The following is a 13,340-nucleotide window of genomic DNA, read 5'->3' as shown; positions in this document are numbered from 1 at the left end:
TGCATACAATATGAGCTTGTTACTGAAGTGTTCATTGTGTGTGTATACCTTTAGGGCAGCCGCATCCATCATGGCAATGGTTTTCACATAAACTGCTGGCCTGAGGTGTGGAGCAGGTGTCAGGACATGAACTGCCACATTCCTTAAACTCCATGTTGTATGGACACGACACATCTGGGGAGACAAAAGCTTTACTGTGGTGCTTAAGATGGGGCAAAAAAACACTGCAACTGATTAGTGAGTACATCCATCCATCCCAGTCATGTTAGAGGTAAGCACTCTTACGGCAAAAGGACTCAGTCCTCCATTGTTTGGGCTCGCCGCCTGCATGGACACACTGTCTGGAGTACTCTGAGATTGTTTTGCAGAGCATTGGGTCCGTGTTGTTGTCAGAGTAGCACATATCAGCCGCACAGATTTCAATGAAGGCTTGAGTATCCAAAAGCTTTTCGCAGCTTTTGAATTCTTCAAGGGAGAAGAGTGCCTCACAAAAACTCTGAAAGACAAAAAACAAACTAATGTGTTGTAAAAATCCTGTTCAGGGTTCTGTAAGTATGTGAAGTTTTAAAATCAACTTGTATCACACTACATTCTGGTGCAGAAGAGCCTGAGCTGAGTAGTGTTTCATATAGAATAGATTAGATGTGTAGTGAATGGCAAGTTAAAGTGACCAGTGATGATTTAAAGTGACTTGTGTGATCAAAGTTATGTAAGCAGCAATATGATATGACAGTATAATAATCACAGTGCAGTTATAAGAAATATAAAAATAATATATATAGTATATATAATATAGTGCAATAAAATACAATATTCTGTTATATACTACAGTGCAATGTATAGAATAGAATAATAATAATATATAATAATGTAATAATGATTTAATATGATATAATAATATAATATAATAAAAGAAAAGAGGTTTTCTTTGGAGTTTGTTTCCTTATTTGTTTTCGAGGCCCGTGGTAAAACCCAGAGTGGCGTTTTTGTTTTGTAGTTTGAACATTGAACTGAAATGGACTGAACTGTGGGTTGTGGGTATACCGGAGCGGACTTTTGCCGGAAGGGACTGAACTTTACTTACAAACAGAGATTGTGAAACGCGCACACACATTGCACACATTCATTTTGTTTGCAGTGTGGTTGGTATAAATAGTGAAAATATATTTTATTGAAATTGCCTTGCTGTTTTGTGGCTCTTGATTATGTCATATTTTGTGCAGGTTTACTATTTTTTGTTTGCATTTAATTTTTATTTGTCAGACTTGACTCTGACTGGCACCCCAAATTAAAACTTTGTCAAACCTGCAACAACAGTATACATCAAGCATAAATAATATTAACAAAGTGATCTGGCATGATGGGGGTATTGTTCTTGTTACGACAGACTGTATGTCCCACTGCTGTTATACAGCCTGATGGCGGTGGTCACAAAGGATCACCTGAAGCATTCCGTTTTGCACCTGGGGGGATGAGGCGTTGGCTAAAGGAACTGCTCATCTGCCACAGCTCGTCATGGAGAGGGTGAGGGGAGTTATCCAAGATGGCAATGATTCTGTCTTTCATTCTCCTCTCAGCCACAGCCTCCAAGCTGTCTTGTTCCAGTCCCACCACAGAGCGTGCCTTCTTCACCAGCTTGTTCAGCCTGCTTGCTTCACCAGTCTTGATGCCGCCCCACCAGCACACCACAGCAAAGAAGAGTGTGCTGGCCACCACAGACTGGTAGAAAGTCTTCAGGAGTCTGCTGCAGACACTGAACGATCTGAGTCTCCTCAGGAAGAACATCCTGCTCTGTCCCTTCCTGAAGATGGCGTCATTGAGACCAGTCCAGTTTATTGTTTATGTGGACCCCAAGGTACTTGTATGATTCCACCCTCTCCATCTCCTCACCCTGCATGATGACAAGGGCAGGGGGCTTCTTCCTTCCGGTAGTCCACTACCGACTCCTTTGTTTTGCTGATGTTGAGCTTCAGGTGGTTGCTGTTGCACCATGTGATGAAGCTCTCTAACAGTCCTCTGTACTCCTCCTTCTCGTCATCAGTGATGCACCCTAAGATGGAGGAGTCGTCGGAAAACTTTTGGAGGCAGCAGGAATCAGAGTTATACCTGAAGTCTGACTGAAAAGTGTGAAGAGAAAAGGCACCAGAACAGTTCCTTGAGGTACCCCAGTGTTGCCCGTCACCACCTCAGAGACACAGCCGTCCACTCTGACGTACTGCGGCCGGCCCGTGAGGTCGTTAAAGATCCAGGCTGTGGTGTCAGGGTGCAGCAGAGCCTGCTGTGCACTTTGTGTAAACTTCATGGTCTTACTTTTTTTTAAACATTCTTATGAGGGTTAGGGTACGTTTTTTTGTTTTGTTTTTTAAATTAATTTAACTTACAAATGTAAAAGTTTTTTTCTGTTACACTGCTGTAAGCTGGGAGGACACCGTTTTGTCTATTTTATTTAGGCAAAGGAAAATAACACAAAAAAATTGATTGGTCCTGGCGAAACTAATTGTTCCCACTAAATAAGATGTGAGCTAATTCTAAGACAATATTGGCAATTAGTAATCTTACTGAAAGCTGTGTGCATAGTGCTCAGTAACAACTTTGTTTGGTGTCTGACTGACTATCGTGGCAATTGAGTTAAATTCCACAAATAGGACTAAAAACATTCTTCTTTTTGGCCTTCTTCTTTTTTCCAACTAATAGATTTATTGTCAAATAAATTAATATTTTGTATATTCATGTGCACCCCACTTCTACAATGTACCTCAACATGCACAGAGGTGCGCGGTCCCAGTCAATGCTGGTTTGTTGTGGTTTATTCACTAATGTATTCTATTTTTTTATCCATCCTCTAATCTATCAAACACCCTTAGCTATCACACTGATCGGAAGTTTAAAATGAATCTTAATTATTCTGATCGCAGTATCCTTTTTTCTATGCTCCTTTTTCTTTTATTTCTTTCTTCCTGCTTTTAAGTTGATTTTGAATGTGGGTTTGCATCTCAATGATCTCTTGAGTAAAAGATCAGTGATGAGAATGAGGAGGATTATTTTGATGTATATGATGACAAAGAAGAAGATGAGTGTAGACTGACCGTATCCCCACATTTATGGACGATGGTCTCCTCAGGCTCCTCACAGTTCCCTTCTTTGAAGGCCTCGGCATAGTCTGTCACAGATACTTCAGCCCCTACAGGACAGAGAAGTCAATCACACAAATATGTGGTAATGAAACTGTTTTTTATAAGCCATGTACAGCGCTTTGATTTAAAGGGCTTTATAAATTAGTATTATTAGTAGTAGTACTTGTATTTAAAAAATAGGGTATATATCTTGTTAGAGATTCTTCCCGTTTTCAGACATTAAAAATACTAAACTAAACTTGTTAGTGGCAATAAAGAAGCACTTTATATTGATGTATAGTACATTGCATTTATTGGTCTCATGATTGTAAAACATGGGGTCAATATGAATAATCCAGAAATCCCCTTCAGGAGATGGTTTGCAGGTTGAGTATGATTACAGACTACCCCTCACAGTGAAGAGTATCACTGTGTGTACCTGTACTTCTCTAATGTAAAGTGTATTATCTCTCCAAAGTGCTGAACAGGACCATACCATCTTCCATGAGATCATTGTCTTCGCCATCAAAGTTTCCACAGAGTCCACATGTCTGGTTCATGTACTTGTCATCCATGTTGATCTGTGAACACAGCCCAAACAGACAGTAGCTTGTAGTGGTACTTATCAGCAAAATCTAAAGATTTCAACATATTTATAATAATAATAAATGAGCTAGAGGGGGATTGGACTCAGCTTTGTTCAGCTGATGCATAAACTGTTGTTTGGTCTGCAAATTAAGAGACGATTGTCATATCAAGATTGAAGTGTAGGACTCCAACGTTGGCGCTTTTGCTCCTGCTAGTGTTGTACTGTACTGTTCAGAGACACAAGCTCACCTCCTGTTTCCTGCAACAATCTTCCTTTGTTTTAAATTTTGGCGCGCAGGTAATCCGCGGCCGGCAGTGTTCCAAATTCCGAGCTCGGATTGTCCAGTGAACGCATCTCAGTTTCTCGGAGAGTGTTAGGCTATAACAGATTATCAGAAAGATAACGGTCTTATACCGTCCTGCAACGAAAGGACATCAACGGACATCTTTCCCCTCGACGGAGAACCAACGAAGCCGCTCTTGCCGTAAGGGACCCTCGCCGCCATCAGACGCCTCTGCACCAGGACAGACAAAAGATCTGTTTTATCGCCGGACTCCTTTTTCCTTCACCGATCGCAGGCAAAGCGATTCACAAGTGAGGCTTAATTAGGTCTGGGCAGAATTAGCTTTAGAGAGTGTTTTTAACAATTGTTTGATTGATGCAAAAACTGTAATTTTTCTCTTTGTTGGACCTCCGCGTCCTGAGTTTTACCTGTTTAAAACTCTTGTTGTTCCCGTTTCGGACCGCTGCGTCCTATATGTGTTTAGCGTAACATCGTTATAACTGGGGATTACTCTTCTGATCAGAAAGGCCAGTGTAAGCCGTATTAACTTGAATTCGGCCATTGGTTTGTTTCTGTGAATGAAGGGAATTACTCCGAGTTGTGGCGCAGGATTCAGACTGTGATCCGGCCTCTTCAGGCACGCATTTCTCTCCACCTCTACGCTCCTCTTTTATCCTCTTTTCTTCCTCTTTGGCTAACACACACACACACACACACACACACACACACACACACACACACACACACACACACACACACACACAAAGATCTGTACACTTGCGGCTCGCAGATCGTGTAGGGCCGAACTCGGTCTCTTTTAGACATTAAGGCCACATTAGGTCTTTGTTAGGTGTGTGCCATCGGAAGGGCGACCACGTGGGACGAAGCAATCCCCCCTCTTCCCCTTCTCTATCTCTCTTTCATCCACACACACACACACACACACACACACACACACACACACACATCAAGCCTTGCTTGATAATGTCTGTTGCTTAGATTAGTTTATGATAGTTATTTGTTTGATTAAGTTCATTGATTTTGGATTGATGTTGCTTTGTTTAAATAAATTCTGTTATAATTTTAAGAGAGCGGTTGTTTGTGATTACTGGTGTATTTGCATTGTGATATAAGCTGGGTGCGAAGGTTTTGTGTACAGATTCACGCCTTCAATTTATTGAATATAGTTATTAATTATTAATAATATTAGTAATTAAATAACTAATTTGAGACTGATTTGAGTGATATTTTGGTTATATTTCCCTGAGTACAGGGTGGTGCCCCAAACGAGATTAAACACAGTTTAATGATATCTTATTTATATTATTAATAATTAGAAATAATTATTAAAGAATATAACCAAAGTTGACTTGATACAACCCCAACAATCTTGTTTCCAAAGCAAACATAAAATATATTGTTGTATTATTTCAGGAACACTCTTAAAGCACAAAGAACACTTTATGCCCATATATATGTATATATTGTACATATATCAGTAAATGCCCATGATATATATACAAATTTATATTTTCTGCCCAGAGACTGGGTTATTTTCTTTGTATGCCTCTAATGATTTACAAGAATAGACTTATGCAGTTGCAGAATCATATCCTATAAGGTTTTTAACAAAAGTCACATTTATAAATCTGATAAATTGTTTGTCATACAACTGAACTCCAAACATGTGTGCATGTGAGGGTGTGTTTCATACATCCACGGAGTCCCCCAGGTTCCAGATCACTTTGATCTCCTTCTTTAGGTTAACAAAGATACTTGATTGGACTCTTCTGACAGAAACGCCGAATTTGGAAAACGGCAGAGGAACCCTGTAGGACACAGAGATTTAGTGTAACAAAATGAGACAGACAGCAGCAGACACAGGGAGTCATAATCCAGTTAGATACATCAAAAAACAGTTTTTCTGCAATTGACTTGAACTAAATGTATGATTCCTGCATGTAGCAGAGGGGCACTAGAACAATGCAGAGGCTAGCAGCTAATCAGGAAAAGCAGGGTAACTGATAAGTAGGCTAATGCGCAGCAAGTGTATTGGTGTATTAATGTGGTGTCGGACACATTGGAAAAACGAGTTTCCAAGTTGTAAAGTGCAGATGAACGCCTGCTCAATTTGGAACAACTCGGAAGCACAAAATGATTGCCGATTTGACGTTGTAATCATCAACACATGGGGGGCAAAATATGTTTTGTTAATGCTAAGATACTTTTGATTAACTCACGTAGCCTAATGCACATCAACTTTTTGCTGAAATATAACTTAAAAGAGCTTTGCGACCCGTTTGCATTCGTGTTGCGACTCCTTTGCATTCATGTTGTGGCTCTTTTGCAATCATGTTGCAACTCCTTTGCATTCGTGCTGCGGCTCCAGTGTTGCCAACTCCTCAGTAAGGAAAGTAGCTTTTGGCTGGTCTAAAAGTTGCTAAATGACATCATGACGACATATAATTGTAATGGCCACTGTAGGAGAGACAAAAAATGAGTAAGACTTATATCCGAGGGACCCATGCAAATAGGGCGACAAGGCTCTCTCAGGCTGAGAGAGAAAAGCGTATGAGAGAGTCAGGGAAACAAGTAGACTTGTCAGAACTTGGGGAGGCTCTGCCAAGTCTGAATAATTTCCCCTGGGACGCCAACAACCACACCTTCCTTCTCTTTGAATTATCCAGAGGTCATGACCTCTTCAACCTACCAACATTTGTTGATACGGGGGCAGCTGGTAGTTTTACTGACTCGACCCTAGCCCAAAAACTTAACTGCCCATGTCTTTGTCCTCTTGCAAGCTCAGCTGTGAATGGACAACCTTTGGAGAAGGTTAAAAGGGTCACTGGCCAGCTTTTGGCTCGCATTGGCAATCATGTGTAGATTGTTTTTTCTTATTGATACACCCAACTTGCCACTACTTTTGTGGAACACAATCCCCATATAGATTGGAAGGCGGGGAAGGTGTTAAGTTGGGGTCGGGAGTGTGCATCTCACTTGGCGGAATCTCGCCTGGTTAAACTCAGTCCTTTGTGTCTTGAGCACAAGCTCCTTGACTCCTCAGTCTCTTGGTTCCATGATGGAAGCACCTCTTGTTCCCCCCTCTCCTGTTGACCTTTGCACTTGAACCCCTGAAATCCCTTGACTACTAGGGCTCCTGGGTCCTTCACCCCTTCTAGTTCGACTACTCCAGTATCTAAAGGGTTCCCCCTACCTGGTGGGGTCCCTGTAGAGAATACTGAACTTGGTGAAGTGTTCAGTAAACAGAAGGCGTCTGTCCTCCCCCCCATAGGCCCTACGATTGTGCCATTGCAGGTTTCATTCACACATCTACGTCACCGTTACAAAATTGGATCTAAGAAATGCATACAATCTGGTGCGCATTCAAGATGGTAATGAGTGGAAGACGGCATCCAACACCCCAAGGGGCCACTATGAATATCTTGTCATGCCCTTTGGGCTTTCTAACGCTCCTGCCGTCTTCCAAGCATTCGTGAAAGGCATTCTTAGGGACATGCTTGAGCTTTTTGTGTACCTTGATGATATCCAAATTTTTTCGAGGTCCAAGGAGGAGCATGTGTCCCATGTCAAAATGGTACTGCAGAGACTTTTGCAGAACCAGGTCTATGTCATGGCAGAGAAGTGTGTGTTCCATGCCTCCACTGTAAGTTCCTTGGGTATATTGTGTCGCAGGGTAGTGTGAGAATGGACCCCAGCAAGGTCAAGGTAGTATTAGATTGGCCTCAACTCAAACAGGTTTCAGCATTTTATGGGTTTCGCAAATTTTCATCGTTGATTTATCAGCTCGATTGTAGCCCTTTTTCGGCATTGGCGAAGGATAATTCCTCACGGTTCCGTTGGTCCCCTCAGGCTGACAAGGCTTTTATTGACCTGAAGAGGAGATTTACCACAGCGCCAGTCCTCATTCACCCAGACCCCTCCCTACCCTTTGCTGTCGAGGTCGATGCCTCTGACGTGGGAGTTGGGGCAGTTTTATCCCAGCGTTCTCCCAAGAACCAAAAGCTACACCCTTGTGCTTTCTTCTCACGGCGTCTCTTGCCAGCTGAGAGAAATTATGATGTGATTTTTTTTTTAAAGCTGATTTTTGCTCCTGAGTGAAAGTTGAAGAAACCAGATTGTTAATTATGGTATAATTATACTTTATTGTCAGAGCATGACAAACTATAATTAAACAGGAACAGTTCACCATCATAAGCTCAGTGCACTGAGCTGGAAACGCTGATATTGATATTGATATATGTTTGCTGCTGCGGAGTCACACTTACTGGCCAGGTGTTTGCTGAGGTCCACACCATAGACTGTTAAATTTATTTACAATACGGTCCACACTAACACTCGTATGGGACGTTTGGTGATTTCTTTTCTTTGGTGTGTTTTAGCTGCACTTCTCTTTGGCACAGTTAACAGAGCACGTTACTCAGTTTTTTGCCGGACTGTAAATAGCCAAAATGTCTCTAAATTCCAGAAGTTGTGCGGCCTTTCTTGTCCTGTTGTCGACAATGTTTTCTCCTGCTTTGAGCCGGTAGGATCAGCGTTTTCTGAAGTGTCGCTATCGCTCATATCAGCTGTGTATTCATTCCGCTCCAGTCGTCTGTAAGCCCGCCTACCGCTATCCTGAATGATTGGCTTTTCGCCGTCTTTTTCGTCTTCTCTTTAATGTCGGGTGGCAACTAGCGTTCAATGCGCATTAGCGCCCCCCGTTTCCCAGTGGTTGGGTGGTGTAAATACAGGTTTAAATCTATCTAACTTTTATCGAACATTTTTAATATTTATATTGAGAGAAATTATATCGCGATAATTATCGCTATAGTTTTATCGCCCAGGGCTAGCCTAAACCCTCGCCAAGCTAGGTGGGATGTTTTTTTTAAACAGGATTTTAACCTCTCTTCCCATCTTATGAGCCACCCGGGAGTCCGGCGCACTCTCGACTTTCTTCAAAGGAGGTACTGGTGGCCCTGTATGTAGAGGGAGGTGCGGGAATATGTACCGTTCGTGCTCAAAACAAAACATCAAATCGTCCCCCTTCTGGCCTTCTCTGGCCTCTGCCTTCCCCGAGTGGGTCATGGTCTCATGTGGCCATGGATTTTATTACAGGGCTGCCCCTGTCTAAAGGGTCCACAGTCATTTTGGTAGTTGTGGACAAATTCTCAAAAGCAGCCCACTTCATCCCCCTTCCTAAGCTTCCCTCAGCCATGAAGTGACCGGCTTGTGGTCCAGCATGTCTTTTGCCGCCATGGACTTCCCCAAGACATTGTTTCAGACCAAGGGCCACAGTTCACTTTCTGCTTTTGGAAGGCTTTCTGCTCTCAGTTGGGCGCTTCTGCTAGTCTGTCATCAGAGTTTCATCCGGAGACCAATGGGCAGACTGAGCGTAATAATCACACACTAGAGTTTACGCTCCGGTGTCTGGTCTCTGCCAACCCGACCACTTGGAGCGACCAACTTCCCTGGGTAGAGTGCGCTTACAACACCTTGCTAAATGCATCCACTGGGCTCTCGCCTTTTGGGTGTTGGTATGGGTATCAACCCCCACTGTTTCCAGAATAGGAGAGGGACGCAGGGGTGCCTTCAGCGGTGCAGTTCGTCCGTCGTTGTCGACCATCATATCTTAAAGATCTCATAGTGCTGACTTAACCCTCTAAAAGATTATGATTTCAGAATGCAGGCCTGCTTTTGGTATCTACAGTCTCTAAAGTATGGGAGGTAGAGCCTTCAGTTATCATGACCAACATCATCTACCAGTCAGGGTCTATGAGGCAAACACCCTCTCTGCTTTAAAACGTAGGCTTAAAACTTTTATTTTTGATCAAACTTAGTGTCTGTGCTTCATGGATTAGGTTGAGTTGGGTCTCTGTAAATTCTATTGGAGAGTATGGTCTAGACCTGCCAGTTTTGGAATGTCCAAAGAAAACTCTTGTTTTGAAGAATTTGAAAAATTATAACAAATTATAAAACATTAGCTTTTTGAACCACATTTGTTATTTGTACCAGGTTGTGTGTATGTGACTTCCAAGGTCTTTTGGCGCCAACTACAAGTGGACGCTTGTCTCTAGTCTTTCATTCCTTTACAAAAGTTAAATGTTGTGTATGTGTGTACCATAGACTGTAACTATGAATGCACGAAGCCTGAGTGATGTCAGCCATCTGTTACGGCAGGGGGCTCCGGAGGCTCATCAGAACTTGGGTGGATGTTGTCTGTAAAAAACAGTTAAATTCCTTCCAACTTACATTTTGCCATCGACCGCCACAGAGCTGTTATACAGCTTCACAATAACACCATCCAGCTTCATGTCTATGCTGCTGATGACGGGGAAACCGTTGACTGTTTCGCGTTTCATTTGAATGTTGAAAGTCTCATAGGATTCTTTACACTGTGAGGCCAGGACATGGTTACAGTTGGATGGCAGCCTGAAGAATGCTCCATCAAAGGTCTTCCAGCGATAGTCTCCCCAAGTTGTGCACACGTTATCGATGTGATAATCTATATGAAGAAGAACATATAAACAGCAGCAGAAGTTTGGTCTTATTCTATCAGAATTAGATCATTTCTAATTTCACTGTTTAAGTAATTTTTTTGGTAACACTTTACAATGACTTAAACAAATTTTGCATAGTTACTGGGGAATGAATAAGGAACTAACTACCAGTTAACCGTTAGTTATTAGGTATATAGTGAGTAACTTCTCATCAAATTAGAGTAAATAATTACCTAATAGAGAAAGAAGTAGGGCCTTATCATTACCTTATCATTACTCACTTATTTATTAACTTGTTAAAATATTTTAAAGGAAGAAATTGTGCAACCTTTTGATCCAGTAGATATCGCCCTTGAGCACCAGCATGAAAACAAAACAAACTGCTGTCTTGCCACACCTCCGCTATTCTGAGGCCTCCACTCTCCTCCAGCGACACACCTCTAACTCTTCTCCACTCACATTTGCTCAAAGGACTTTTCTATTAGAACGCATCATAATTAAACACCATTTAGCGCAAGTGGTGGACAAAATTGTCCTTTGCTTGAGCTACAATTGCCAGTGGCCTACATTGTTGTGTTAGCGGGCTGATGTTAGCACATAGCTTTAGTTAGCCCATAGCTTCACATTGCACATAAATTGACCCAGAATTACCCTGATCTTAACACTTACGTGACATCCAAATAAGCAGTGAGAATGTTATTTTTATTTTCTCTAGTCCTTGACTTAAACAGCTTTATACGCAAGGTTGTCCAATCCATGTAAACATGATGTAAACATGGCTCCAACAATAATACAGCCAGCGGGACTCACGCTTCTCACTCAAAATATCGCACACTCTTCCTTTAAAATATGACAATGTCTTGTGCTAGTGTCAGCTAATATTAGCTGTCCTCCCGTGTCTGCTAGCTGTCTCACCTCTAAGAGATGTTGGAAACAGGGCCTTCAATAGGCAGTTGAGAGTTCTGTGCACAATTTGACAATCACACCAGCATCACTTTGTGCTAAATGCTACTGATCCATGCGGGAAAGAAAATCCTGGATTACACCCCAAGCACGCCTTTTAAACATGGCAAAAGACTTGGCCCTGGCAAAAGTTTGTCTAACCAGAAGTATCCCAGCAACGGTTGCCTTGAGAGTGGACCGCTGTCTCACCAATCAGAGAGTCAACAAAGAGTCAGTTGTTAACTAATTGTTACCCTGCATTCATGTGGTGTCGGTCACATGAGAGCACACTGAAGTCGGAGAAACGACTTCCCAACTCAGAAACTTTGACCAGCCCAGGAGCACATGAATGCAGCATAAGTTCCCATTCCTGAGTAACTATGCAACATTTTGAGTACCTTATTTAGCATTTGCTCTCTGTTAAGTAATCATGAACTACTCTATAAAATGTGATGAGGACTTACTATCTTCCCATTTACGAATTGTAAACTAGTTCCTCATTCTTCCTCAATCCCCAGTAACTATGCAACATTTATGTACCTTATTGTATGTCATTGCCATTTTTTTTAAAGGAGGAATGCGCAACTTTTTGATCCAGTAGATGTTGCCCTTGAGCACCAGCATGAAAAAAAAAACCCTGCTGTTTGGCTGCACCTCCGCCATACTAAAAAGCCCCTGTTCACGTCCTGCGACACACCTCCAACCGCCTTCCCCTCGAGTTCGCACAGAGAATTTATCACAAGCTACAAACAAAATCGGCTTTGACTGCTCAAGCATTGTAAACAGTCATGACTCAAGGAGCCATTTACGTAGGATATACTTGATTTTGCCATATTTATGTGTAAAATGTTGCACATTCTTCCTTTAATAGCATTTTAAACATTTGCTTGTTCCAACCCCTTTAGCCATGAGTTTTTACTTCTAAAATGTCGTAACAATATATGAAAAGTATTTGCAGATTTTCTGTTTGGACGATGGAAGCTATTTGAAGACATCCCCTGCCCCTGAAGTTCTAGAAAAAATGTGGTGGGCATTTTCATAAAATAAGAACTTTGTGTGGACAAAAAACGTGATAATAATCTACCCATGATTAAAAAAAAAAAAAAAAAAAAATTATTTGCTGGTCAACTTTCAATTCAAATTTAAGTTGAGGTAGGTTGAAATTATAATATAACAATTTTCTATTTGAGTTTTCATGAGACAGTAAAGATCAGAATTTATATGAACTTTTGTTTTCTCTAGCCCACGCCAACATAAACTTCTGTTGAAGATCACCATCTAGTCCTCCTCTTTGTTTAATGTTCAATCATCATGTACTGAGAAGCCGGAGTCACTCACCTTCATCAGAGAGACAGAAGCCGAGCAGCGTCAAATAGATGAGCCATAACGTGAGTCCGCTTTCTGTTGTCCTCATGTTGAACCTGAGGACTGACACTCTTTGAAAGACTCACCTGGAAGATGTTTCTTTTATCTCCTGCTGGCCAAGGTGGAGCTAAACCCGAGCCAGAAAAAGAGGCAGTTCTGCCATTGATCCATCCCTTACTCTAATAATCCACAGTGTGATTGATCTGTGACATTTGCACAATAAATTAAAAACTAATGATGTTCAGAAAATAATCTTTTTTTTTCTCAGCAAACCTTTCATTACCTATGTTAGTGTACCAAGTAATTTGTTCCCACTTCAGGCATTTAATGAGTTATATTTGATAACCAATACACACATCTTTAGCAAGCAAACAGTAAAGTGACACATTTTTTTTCACTGTACTGAACAACACATTAAAGACGGCGTATGTCAGAAATTGTTTTATTAAGATGGGTTTATGAGGTATTAAATGACTTGCTCTGATGAAGCATTCCTTCAGTCATTGATTTAAAATCAAACAGAACCTGGTTTCTGTTCACACACATTAATT

At 41.5% G+C, this 13,340-nt stretch overlaps 1 protein-coding gene across 1 annotated transcript in view; it reads right to left on the bottom strand.

Moving 5' to 3' along the window:
• The window catches only part of LOC132978950 (mucin-2-like), a 32,696-nt gene extending 19,858 nt beyond the window's left edge, over window positions 1–12,838 (bottom strand). Inside the window, exons 1-10 of the mRNA XM_061044344.1 lie at window positions 12,763–12,838; window positions 10,235–10,487; window positions 5,700–5,814; window positions 3,610–3,694; window positions 3,087–3,181; window positions 2,165–2,275; window positions 1,891–2,117; window positions 1,464–1,801; window positions 286–465; window positions 49–174 (exon numbers count right to left, since the gene is read on the bottom strand). Coding sequence (XP_060900327.1) covers window positions 49–174; window positions 286–465; window positions 1,464–1,801; window positions 1,891–2,117; window positions 2,165–2,275; window positions 3,087–3,181; window positions 3,610–3,694; window positions 5,700–5,814; window positions 10,235–10,487; window positions 12,763–12,838 — 1,606 coding nt within the window. The remainder of the gene's footprint in view (window positions 1–48; window positions 175–285; window positions 466–1,463; window positions 1,802–1,890; window positions 2,118–2,164; window positions 2,276–3,086; window positions 3,182–3,609; window positions 3,695–5,699; window positions 5,815–10,234; window positions 10,488–12,762) is intronic.
• Window positions 12,839–13,340: the final 502 nt, after the last annotated feature.

The sequence above is a fragment of the Labrus mixtus genome, chromosome 1 (genome assembly GCF_963584025.1).
Source record: "Labrus mixtus chromosome 1, fLabMix1.1, whole genome shotgun sequence".
Classification (NCBI taxonomy): domain Eukaryota; kingdom Metazoa; phylum Chordata; class Actinopteri; order Labriformes; family Labridae; genus Labrus; species Labrus mixtus.
This window is presented reverse-complemented; position numbering and strand designations above follow the sequence as displayed.